This window comes from Musca vetustissima, unplaced genomic scaffold (genome assembly GCF_032173495.1).
Source record: "Musca vetustissima isolate MV318-11 ecotype Yass unplaced genomic scaffold, APGP_CSIRO_Mvet_v1 utg26128, whole genome shotgun sequence".
NCBI lineage: Eukaryota > Metazoa > Arthropoda > Insecta > Diptera > Muscidae > Musca > Musca vetustissima.
In genome coordinates this window covers 72,874-85,551 of record NW_026875694.1, presented here as the reverse complement: position 1 = coordinate 85,551, position 12,678 = coordinate 72,874, and the positions used below count along the sequence as shown (strand labels likewise).

The window sequence follows — 12,678 nt, the reverse complement described above, 5'->3', positions numbered from 1 at the left end:
TTTTCTATATAAAACTTTTATTTTCATCAAATGTATTTATGGAAGATTTCTCTCAATAGTGATCAGAGTTTTGTGTTTTTCTGTTTTGTTTTAAATATGTTATGAATTCTTTAATAGTATGCCTATTATATTTTTGTATATATATTTATAGAGTTTATGAATAAAAAAGTGGTGTTTTATTTTTGTTTTTTATAAAAATCATTTCCCAAAAAATAATTAAAGCCATTTATTAAAAGAATTTGACATTCTATAAAAACTACTACAAAATAACTGCGTCGTCAACAGTATAAAACAAACCAACAATCATTCGAATTGAAATAAAAAATCATTCTCAGAATGTTATTTGCTTAAACTTAGAGAGCAATTAAAAAAAATATGAAACATATTTTCTTATTTATATATATAAAAAAGAATTTTGGGATGTTTTAAAGTACTTTTTTCTCTTTAATCTTAGTTGTTTTTCAACATTCTTTTCAAGTTTTTCATTTTAATTACAATTACAAATATATATTTATATAAAAATAGTATTACAAACTTAATTTATTTATTAAAAAAAACGGAAAGCAAGATTTGAAATAAACATCTGTTGCAGGGACAGATTGTTTTTATTTTTCGAAACAAAATGAGAGAGGATACATCTCCTATCCAGTTGTTCCGGTTGTTTGTATGTGTTGTGTTATGCAAACAAAAATGCATTTCATTCAACTTTTCATTGCCGGGATGTTGTTGTTAGTAGCCAGAGGAAAGGTAGGTATAGGGGGTTAGTAAAATAGAGATAGAGTTTGTGTATCTTGGTTTTTGTATTACATTTGTTTTATTTCTCCATGTTTGTGTGTGTTTTTTTTTTAATTAATTTAATTATGAAAATAAAAATACAAATGAATAGAATGTGTTTGTGTTTTCTCTTTTTGGTGGTGGGCGGAGTTGGACAAAAGGAATATTAGAGTTAGAAGAGTCGTAGGGTTGTTGGTTTTTATGATAGAACTAAAAAAGAACTTTGAGTTGTGGCAATTTACAATTCATCCTTTTTGTGCTCATCATCCTTCTCTTCAACACTTTCTTCATCAGCATCGGTCTGGAAAAAGAGAAAAAGAAAAAAAAAACAAAATCAGTAACAAAAATTTAAACAAAAATATTTTTTTTTCAAATCCCAGCAAGGCGCGGATTTAATTTTTTTTAAACCAAGCAAGGACTTAATTTTATTTTTTTAACCAAGCAAGGCGTAGATTTTTAAGAAATATTTTGTGTGGATTTTTTAAAAATAATTTTTTTTAAATCCCAGCAAGGCGTGGATTTTTAAAATATATTTTTTTCAAATACCAACAAGGCTTAGATTTTAATTTTTTTAATAAAATTGAAGTAAAAAAAAATTAAACAAAATTGGATTTAAAAAAATATTTTTTTAAATAAAATTGCATTTCAAAATAAATTAAATTGGATTTAAAAAATAATTGTTTAATTAAAATTGGATTTTAAAAAATATTTTTTTAATTAAAATTGGATTTTTAATATTAAAAAAAAAATAATAATTTGGAAAAAATATTTTTTTAATATTTTTGAAAAAATATTTTTTAATATTTTTGAAAAAATATTTTTTTAATATTTTTTCAAAAATATTTTTTAAAATACCACAAAGGTTTGGGATTTTGGGATATTTTTCATTGATTTTTTTTAAGTATTGAAAATACTTACAGATTTAACATCACCGCCAGCTTCCAAGAACTTAACGAATTCATCCAAAGTTCTGTCCAAATTGTAATCGACAACCTTGTTATCACCCTTGCGATACAACTTGATGGTGGGGAATGACGACACCTTGGTGTGTTCCAATTCGTTGGCGGTGGCATCCATCTTGGCAATGACAATGCTTTCGTGATCCTTGAATTTCTCACCCAATTGATCGTAGATGGGAGCCAATTGTTTGCAGTGACCGCACCATGGAGCATAGAATTCAACCAAAACATCCTTGGTCTTGTCGAAGGCAACTTCATCGAAGTTGGTGGCAACCAAAACCTTAACGGGGTTCTTGTCCCAATCTTCGGGCAAATCTTGAGACAACAAGTGTTGCTTCAATTTACCGTCCATGAACTTTTGCAAGAAATCGCTAATGGTTTCGGCAGACAAATCGGCAGATTCAGGCTTATATTTAGCCATATCTTCTTCCAAACGGATCAAACGAATGGTGGGTACATCATCCTTGGACATGCCGAAGAATTCAAAGATACGGGCATGATCTTCTTCATCGGAGGAGATGGTGACGAACAAAATGTCGTTGCGGTATTTCTTGGCGATTTCCTTCAAGGGGTCGACGTGCTTTTCAATGTGGCCGGCTTCCTTGGAAACGAAGAACAACAAGTGGGATTTGATGGAACCACCGAAAATCTTGGAGGCAGATTCATGGTTGAATTCAACAATCAAAGGCAAAGATTCAACTTGAACGAATTTCTTGACATCTTCAGCATTGATTTCACCGGTGTAGAGAGATTTCTTGTCATCGAAAGGTTTGAACAAAATGATTGTACCGCACTTGGCTTCGTATTTGGCGAAAACATCTTCGTTGGAGGTGATACCGAAAGCGAAGCTATCCAAAGCGTTGGCAGCGGAGACGAAAGCCTTAGCTTCAGCGGATTCGGTGTCCTTGAAGAAACCAACAACGGCGATCTGGAAAAAGGTGAAAATTTTGAAAATTAGTAAATTTCAGAGAAAATGAATTTTGGATAAGTTTAATATGAATAAATTTCAAAAATTTTTTGGAATCACTTTATAAAAAAATGAAATGAATTTTTAAACTTACTTCATTGTCCTTCAAGAAAGTTTCGGCTTCTTCGACGGTGGTCAATTGCTTGGCGGGGGGACCGGTCTTCTTGTTAACCCAGCTAACAATATCGGCAGCTTGACGACCACCAGTATAATCGACAGGGGAGCCGCTGCGGAAGAATTTCAATGTGGGATAGCCGCGAACTTGGAATTCTTCAGCCAAAGGACCTTCAACGGTAGCATCAACCTTGCCCAATTTAATGGGAGATTCCTTTTCGGCCAATTGTTGGGCAGCCTTAGCGTATTCGGGAGCCAAGGCTTTGCAGTGACCGCACCAGGGAGCATCTGCAAAATAAAGAGTGGGGGGAAATTAGAAATTCTGCGTAATATATTTACATATAATTTTAAAATTATTAAAAATTTTAATACAAATCAAGAAGAGGCTTGGAAAAAAGATTCGAAGTGAATATTCATAAAAATCACAGTTATGAATATTTACATAAAATCTGTCCACCAGAATAAATAAATATTCATAACAAAAAAATTATCCAACCAAAGGATAAATATTTACATAAACAATTTTCAAGGATGTTATGCAAAATGTCATGGTAAATCGGAGGCATTGAAAATTCTCAGAAAAGATAGAATAATAGCAACATAATTATCATATTCTTTAAACAAACAATAAGGCAACCAACCCTCCCTCCTCTACCATCTTCCTCCTCTTCTTAATCATACGCATTTCGAAACTTACTATTATGTAGATGAGAATTGTTTTTGTTATTGTTGCCCGATTGTTTTATTAAAAACAATGGCTATGGGTTTATTCTATGTTCCTCCATACCCACCACCATGGAAGATTTACTTCTTGGTTGACTACAAAAAAAATCGACGCCTTTCTTACCCCCCACCACGACCAACCAAACAGCGATAATAACAACAGTAAGCAGCAACAAGTTAACAATATTTACCCAAATAGATAATATTTGAGGAGGGTAGGGGCAAGGGAGAAGTAGGTAGAAAGGGGTACAACATGTGGAAGAATTAATATTGGTATTGAAAACAAGAAGAAAGGGGAAATGAAACAATGACAAGAAGAAAAAATATTAAACAAACCGGTAAATGCCACGTTAACCATAATTCCTTCAACCATCAGCCTATCTCTTTCCCACTCTCCCACTTATGGAATAACCAATAGGCTAAAGAAATTAAACACATACGTGGCCTTTAAGAAAAAACAAAAAATGAAAATAAAAAATGACAATATCAGCAGAAAAAAATGTGTGTTACTAGTAGAGTTTGCCATTATTATTTTTTTGCCAAATATAATGGCTCATGTTTTTTTTTATTATTTTTTTAAAAAGAAAATACAAAAATATTGAATTTTGTTCTAGCCACTAGAAAGATACTTGATATAAATCTTCTTATCAATGCTTTGGTTAATAAGAAATAGAAATTTGTAGCCACTTTAAAAATATTGTAAGAGAATTGACAACCTGCCTAACTGGCTAGATTAGGTGGCATGGGTAGGGTAGATATTTTTGATAAGATTCTGGATTACTAACACACTCGGCGTTAAAAAAAACGTAATTAGGTTCCTAATTTTAAATCCACTTATTCAGTGGTGCATAAAAATGTGTTACTGGCAATGTTTTCAAAAAATAAAATCGGTTTTCAAGTATAATGAAATCTAAAAAAACAGATCTGAAATAAATTGAATAGTTATTGGCATTGACACGTTTGGTAGGTTCTTGTGCACCAGTGCCAGTCTCTACTTCAACGGCTTAGAAGTCTCAAAGTTTTTTAAAGTTATTGCCTAGCCACTTAATCATGGTAACATATCCTTTGGATACCCTCTACCATAGGTATACTGACATATACTTGCAATGAAAATAAAGGGAACATACCAAAAATATCAGGAGGTATGGGGGAGATGCCTAAATGCTGCCCGATATATTTCAGTATCGTCAGGTTCAAGTTTTTTTATCACGATATCCTTAGAAAGCGGAAAGCGGATTTATTGAGGAATAACAAAGGGTACGACTAACTTAATATACCCTCCCCTCCATTATTCTATGGTAAAGGGTATAAAAATAAAAATACTGTCTCTAACACATGATAATTACTTTGGGAATTACACCATATGAACTCTCGATAATAATAATAAAATGTCAATATAATTGCCAATTATTGTCGAATTTGATTAGCCACTTACATCCCCCTTCCCTCCAAAAAAACTCATTAAATTGTCACACAATATGTAACATTATTAACTAGCCAGTCAGCTATTAGCACCACAACGGAAGTGGCAATGCAATGTATAGCAGGGCAAAACAATCATAGCAAAAAAAAAACAAAACCACAACCGCCATGGCATACAAAAAAAGACACGGATAAAAATAGTACAACAACAGAAAAAGGAGGAAATAAAAACCCAAATACCATGGAGAAAAAAATATATTCACCGCCGTAGTAGTATTACATAGTAGTTTTACATACAAATCCATCATGTATGTTTAAATATAATAATGAATGGTTAGCGATATATTCAAATAAAAATATTACAAAAATAAAATATACGTCATCATTGTTATACACGTCATTACAAATAAAGAAGAAAAAAAGAGTGAACAAGAATGAAACAGGCCTCTTTTAACCTATTTGTGTAGAAGCACATGTTGTCCACAAGAAAAATGTGGCTAAAGATTGCAATTAGAATCGAATATGGTGGGTGAGAGGTGGGGTGTGGTATTGTGAGATGCTAGTTAAGAAAGACTGATAAGCTACTTTTTATTATTGCTGACGTATGTATGTACTACATGTGGGATGGAAACAGATGTCATATTCATTCATGGGTGAGCTGTGGGAATGTGGTATGGGGTGTTGTCTTTTGGAGGATTTAAAAAAAAGGATTTTGAGCTGAACATCTTTAAGATAAATATAGAATGGTTGATGTGTATCAATGTGAAGTATATTTTTGGAGAAATCGACTAGGTATTAGATACTCCCACAACAAAATGAATATTGAAAGATGAATGTTAGAGAAAAAATTGTTGAGGAAGGAATAAGGAATAAAATATTACCCTCATGTCCTGAGGTGCTGATTATTTTGTATAGAAAAAGTTGTATTTAGGACTGACTTCAATATTCCCTTTTTTATCTCAGGACTGATAAGTTACTTTTTTATAGAAAATAGTAACCGACTTGGCACAATCTCTTCTAAACATATAAAGGGGTCTGATACAAGCAACAATTTGACAAATTGAATCTACTTCATTTTTATTATTTCTCTTTCGAGATGTAGCTCATCTCGCTCATGATCGAAGTTGCAATGAAAAGGAAAGCCAGAAAGATACTATATTCCCACTATTATGCGACGCGTTTCGCCGTTGGTTAAGCGGCTCATCAGGCATATTGGACAATGTGGCTTACAAATATCGTTACTTGATATGTTGTAATATGGATCAAAAATATTCCAAAATTTTCAATTTCATATGGGAATATATTTTTGATTTTTTTACTTGAAGAAACATTTTGAGTGGAGAATATATTTCGCCATGACCCTATCTCCATGAAGATTTGAATTTTTTTCTTTTTGTTAGGATTTAGGGAAGTATCGAATGACTAGATGCCATTTTGAGATTTTTTCAACCAAGCAAAATATGTTAAGTTGTTTCCTCTGCAAAAAATAAAATTTGAAAGTTAATAAAAAATCGTGATAATTATGATCGTTCAATCATTTAGAGTGCCCTTTATAAATTCAACAAAAATTAAATTTCGTTGTACTTTCTAACCGGTTTTTAAGATTAACATGAAATGTCTACATAAGTTAACATGCCAAAAACAAAATCTAGGTCATTCAATTTTATTTCAGATTCCAAAAAATCATTCCAAATTGATCTAATTTTTTTATGTTGCAAACTAAAAAACAAAATTCCATTCTCTTTTCACGATCACCTCTTATATTTCCTCTACTCTTTTGATTACCATCCATTAGTGATTAACCCTATTTCTATAGAAATACAAGATAACAAAAAACTATGCGTCACACAGAGCAAATAATAAAAAGACGCCAAACTAAAAAACCAACAAAAAATTATAGTAAAAATACCGTTATGTTATATTCCATTCACAGCTCTAAAGTTCATTAGCCCCAAATCATTTACCGGCCGGCCGTTACTACTATTTAAGCCAACAACTCACGTAGGTACGCACAGCTATTGGCCATTGACTTTTGTTAAGAGACGCAAACACTATTTTGGGTAAATATACATAAGTAGAAATAAAGGTAGAAAAAAGAGAGAAGAAACGGCATAATGATGACGGCTTAATAAGCCATAGATGGATGTGGTGGTTGGTTGTCTTTGGATGACAAAACTAGCCACCAACTAGTTTTTATAAGCCGGTTGTTTGGTTTGTGTTTGGTTGGTGGTTATGGTATTATGTGATTTGGGGTTTTTGAAGTTCAAACACGTATTAATTATTGAAATAAAGAAAAAGAAAGAGGAGGTGGGAAAAAGAAAATAAAAGAAAAAAATCTAAGGGCAAATATGGCCATGGGTAAGGTCATAAAAAAAGAAAATTGATAAGCATTTTTGGAATTCTCACAAACATTTTTTTGAATGCAACAAGTGCTTGGGAAACCAAATATAATAATGATTAAGGTCAGGTCACAAAATATTTTTTTAGATTTTTGTTTTATCAACAAAACATGAATGCATGTCCGGCCAGCATCAAATTTCAAACATATGTGCACATGAAAATAAGGAGAAAAAAAAGAAAAATAAAAACTTAAAACCAAGTGACCATGGAGGTAAGGTCACAAAAGAAAACTGATAAGTTTTGAATTTGGACACTTAAATGCAACAAGTGATTAGAGAAGAACCCATGACCGGGCAGGGCAACAGCATGAAATTTGATCTTATGATGCAATTGCATTTGTTTATCTCTTCTAACCACCATAAAAGGTCATCATAATCTCACTATTTTTTATGATGGTATTTTGATGATGGGTACTCAAGCAAATGCATTTGGTGATAAGCCAAGAATGAAGAAACATAACAACAACACATGGACCGGCTTAGAAACAAATAACAGCATCGTGTTATGTTGTGTTGTTTTTTTTCTGGAATTTAATTTCGATTTCATAATTTATGCTGAGTGTGAATCTCATAAATTGTTCTTTTCTAGAAAAACGATAACACCTAAAAAAAGAGGAAACTAAGACGTGGCTTTAGAATACGTTTTTTTTTCTAACAACAAAAAAAAATTACAAATCATGATTAGTAACAAAAATATATGTTGTTGTTTTTTATATAATTAAACATATTAGTGATAAGGAGAAAATAAAAATTAAACTAAAAAAATACAAAATACATATAGGGGATTGGTCGAAAAGATTGAAGAACAAATTTCTTTAACTTAAAAAATGTATAAGATAAGGTTTAAACAAAAAAAAAAAAAAAAAAAGGAAGTGGCGATAACATTTATTTTTGGTCATAATTTTTAAGAAATGGAAGATATTGAGATAAGGCAATTTTTAAATTAAACAAAATGAAAAGAACTGAAAATGTACTTGAATAAGACCAACCCGTGATTTTTAAAAAGAAATAAAAACAACTTGAAAAATAAGAAAGATATTGGAAACTGACTGAAAAAAAAGTTCTGTTGTTTCCATATTTTGTTTTCTTGGGATAACACAAAACAGTTCATTGTATAGAGTTTTTCAATTGTTAAAAAAACATCGTGTGCAACCAAAGTCAATACAATGATGTGGAGGTGGTGTACCTGCTGTCCTTTTTTTTGACAATAGCTGTGTGTTTTTTTAAAGAAAACAAAACATGTGTCAATTCGAAAAATGAAAAGATAAGAACTCAGAATTTTATTATTATGAATGCAATGAGATATGGCATGATAACAGAATGCATATTGTGTGAAACATACACCATATTTTTTATATATGACACTGCAAAAATTGTTATCAATTTTAACAAATATTGAAGAATATGTTCTTGAAAATGAAAAGAAATAAAATGAGGGATAATTCTAGGGATATTCTATCAGATTTTTTCAATTTTATTTTTTTGTTATCAATTTTGGAATACATAAGTGGCTTGATAGAAAAATATTCACATTTTAAGCAGTTTAACAATTCTTAAAAACACAAACACTCTATGTCAATAAAAAAAATTGAGGTTGATAGAGCGAAACTTGAACAAATCCAGAATTTTATGTGAAAAGGAATGTTTTTCACTTTAAACGAACTCATTTAAAAAATGAGATTGGATTGGATTTGTATTGGATTGTATATATTGCTTTAATGAGGTTGCAATTTTTCTTTCGAAAATCAACGTTATATTCAATATTTCCCAATACAATCAATCGGAAATAGATTTTTAAATAATAATACAAAAATTATGTTATGAGAATACATCAAATTCATTCGAAATACTAAGCCAATGCTGACGAAAAATACCAATTGAATGTTTACTTCTTGGAATTATTTTCGAAATTTCAAAGTGATTGGAATTGAATAAAAAGGAAATAAAACCAAAAAGAAAAATTCCTAGGAAATATGAATCATATACTTCGATGTCATTGGAAATTTAAATAATGAAAAATGAAATACGTATTGCATCAATGTCCACATCATAGTCAATGAATCTTAGGATACAACAATTGTCCATTATGAATATGAAAACCAGTTACAAAGAACAAAATATGCTTGCAATCTCTTGTATTAATGGACATTTTTGGTATGAGTTCGTCTCTATTTTAATTCGCTATTTACTGGCATGGCAATAAATTTCTGAATAACTTTTTCTTCCATTTGGAATGTGGATGTAACTATTTGACTTTTTTAAATTTAAAAAACATCCTCGTCTAAAATTGCCTTATTTTGGTGTTGGAACCTCCATATATGATTGAAGATTATGACTATTTCAAAAATATTATTGAGATTTCGGTCGATTAGACTTCTCCATATGCTTGCTAACAAATTATTTGAATCAGAAAATTTAATAATTACTCATTTTCAATTGAAATTTTGCCTCATTTTGGCGTTGGAACCACCATATAGTAAATTCGAAAATAATATTTTTTTTCTTAATTTACCTGTAATTATTTTCACGAAATCTTTCAAAATCCAAACATCTATTTTCTCAAGTAATTTTAAAACTACAATTGATTCCATCTTTTAAGGTTGAGCTCTTGTTATGGAAAACAAAGAAAATGCTATCACAACATTCCTCAAAGAAAATTTTCTCCAAAGTCATTGTGATTCTCCTCTACACTTCATCCGGTTGGATTTATTTGGTTAAAAGAATCCTCATTCATGTTTACGCGCCAATTCTGTACAGGCAAACTTGGCCAGCAACAATGATGCATTTAATTTAACATTTAACACTTAAACCAAGTTATTTTTAAACAAAAAATTAACATCTTGACCTCTGCACAATAATTTCTTCTTTTAATGATGATTGTCAGTGATAAATGTCAGTTTAAATGACGTTTACCAACACTTATTACATGGTAAATTAAATGCAAATGAGAGATGGGGCTTGCTTGCACTTGCATGCATTTATTGTTATGAACAACAAAGGCAAAACATGACAAGTAATTAAAATATAATTACAACAACAAATTGCCAACAATAAAATTAATTTTATTTTTCTTACTTAAATTTCCTTTATAAAGTAAAATAAAAAACAAATACAAGCCAAGCAGCAGCAGCAACCAAATTGTGACACGTCAACATAACTAATACAAAGAGTATATAACCTATAAAAGAGCAACAGACTATTGTGTGGTGCAAACCGCACACACAGAGAGAGAGAGAGTAGTTGTTGTTTTCCCCCTTTGTGGAGAAAGGTAAATGCCATATCAACCGGCAAAGAAAGCAACAAACAACAATAATCAGTAGCATAGAATTAATACAAAAGAAAAATGAAATCTCCAAAAAGTAAATGAGAATGCCAAAGCAATGGGAAAAATAGCGAGGAACTAGTTTTGATTATGAATAAAAGATAAAGTGCAATAAAAAAGAAACTTGAGCAAAAACAATTGCACGAGCAAGTTACTTATCTGCAGGAACAAACACGGGAGGGGAACTACAAGGCAAGAAGATGACAAACGGCCAACGTTTGTTGGAGAAAAAGAACAAAAAAATGTACACGCAGACAAAAAAATTCCCAAGAACAATGGAGTTGGCTGGATTCTTAATACCGTAAATTATTAAGGCCCAGTCTTTAATTTCACAACACAATTTTTTTCCAAGCTCTTTCTTTAAATCTACTTTTCAAATCGTCTGCTTTTTTATTAATATGATGTACTTACAGAATTCAACCAAAATAAATTCATTGTCGGCAATGGCTTTCTTGAAATTGCTTTGTGTCAATACCAAAACTCCATCTTCGACTTTGATTTCTTCATCGGCGGCTTTGACGCCCAAAGTGGCCACAGCCACAAACAACAGCGTACACAATAAGAATTTCATTTTGTTACCCGGTTTTTTTCGTTTAGTTCTTTTTTTATTCCGTTTAATTAACTAGTATAAAATAAATTATGATGCCCACACACAACACTTAAAACCGCGCAATTAAACTCCCTGCCTGCAACGATGTTCACGCGTCGAAATTTAAATGTTAAGTGATAAATTCATCAGTGTAGAGAAATACAAGTAAAGAATTCTCTGAGAATGGATGAATGCGAGGAGAATGACACGTCATTGAAAACAACACTTGTCAATTGCCTGTGTGGTTGGTGGGGGGAATTCATTGTGGATGGTTAGCTAGCAAGTCGTACGCCAGTTGGGCGTAAAAAGAAAATCAATGCGTATAGCGTAAAATGTTAAGAATTTGAAGAATACAATAATTTTATTATAAATTATTACAATTAAAATATTTAAAAATGTTGAAGGAAATTGTAAATTATTGAAAATATAGCATAGAAATAGAGGCAATTTCCTTTTAATAATATAATTACCCGAATAAATAATTACCAACTGTGTTTCCCTTTTTAAAATTTGCTTAATTACATGCATGGTACAATAATACAAGGTAGGGGAGCTTGAGGTGAATAACAAAAAAGCAACTATGCACGTGTGGCTTCTTCTGCCAAAAATAAAATAAATATACGCAACAAGTGTTTGTTTATTTGACATTTTTTCAACACAAAACTAAAAACGCGAAAAGTGAATGAAAGGTTATGATTTCTTCCAAAAATTCAGTAGGGAATACCATCAAATGTTTGTTTCATCCATAACAAAGTTATTACTTCCAAACGAACATGTTAAAAACATAATTTCCATTCAATTAAATTTGAATATATTTCAATTTATTTTGAATTTATTTGACATAGTATTCAAAACATTACACTACACACACATACACAAAATATGTATTTTGATTTGATGGAACAAGCCACCTAGAGAAAAAATTGTATTCAGTTGGTAGCTGTGCCCTACCTTGTAATAATTATAACATGATTACATGGAACAATTATACAACTTAGAGGAAATACAGCTCTACTTTGTTCTTTTCAAAATCGAGTTAGGAATATGATTTAGACATTGATTCATTCACAAATCATAAATTTCACACACATGAATTTTAGAATATATATTTTTTATATTTTTCAAAATATGACGTACACAGTCACAAAAACATTTGTTTTTGTCTCGACCATCTGTCGAAAATTTCCATATAACATTTCACATGGTTGGCAACAACATGCTAAATGGACTACCTATTTATTGTGCCAGTCTCCTTCCCATCGCATATAAAGTGCTATCCAGCGTGGTGTGTGAACGACTAAAGCCAATGGTCAATAACATTTTTGGACCATATCAATGTGGCTTCAGACCTGGCAAATCCACTATTGACCAGATTTTGACTATGCGCCAAATCCTGGAAAATACCAATG

The 12,678-nt window shown here is 31.2% G+C and overlaps 1 protein-coding gene across 1 annotated transcript; it reads right to left on the bottom strand.

Moving 5' to 3' along the window:
- Nucleotides 1–995: 995 nt before the first annotated feature.
- On the bottom strand, nucleotides 996–11,278 carry LOC133338226 (protein disulfide-isomerase). Its single transcript, XM_061546404.1, has 4 exons — nucleotides 11,092–11,278; nucleotides 2,795–3,102; nucleotides 1,693–2,661; nucleotides 996–1,075 (listed from the first exon to the last, which is right to left on the bottom strand). The coding sequence occupies exons 1-4, from the start codon at nucleotides 11,249–11,251 to the stop codon at nucleotides 1,013–1,015; spliced, it is 1,500 nt and encodes a 499-aa protein (XP_061402388.1). The 5' UTR covers nucleotides 11,252–11,278; the 3' UTR covers nucleotides 996–1,012.
- Nucleotides 11,279–12,678: the final 1,400 nt, after the last annotated feature.

What these genes read in the sequence shown, in the direction of transcription:
- LOC133338226 (XM_061546404.1), bottom strand. Translation starts at nt 11,251, where the DNA reads ATGAAATTCTTATTGTGTACGCTGTTGTTTGTGGCTGTGGCCACTTTG. An exon ending in CTTTCTTGAAGGACAATGAA is followed by an intron (nt 2,662 to 2,794) that starts GTAAGTTTAAAA and finishes ACCTTTTTCCAG; the next exon opens with ATCGCCGTTGTTGGTTTCTT. An exon ending in CTGGCGGTGATGTTAAATCT is followed by an intron (nt 1,076 to 1,692) that starts GTAAGTATTTTC and finishes CTCTTTTTCCAG; the next exon opens with ACCGATGCTGATGAAGAAAG.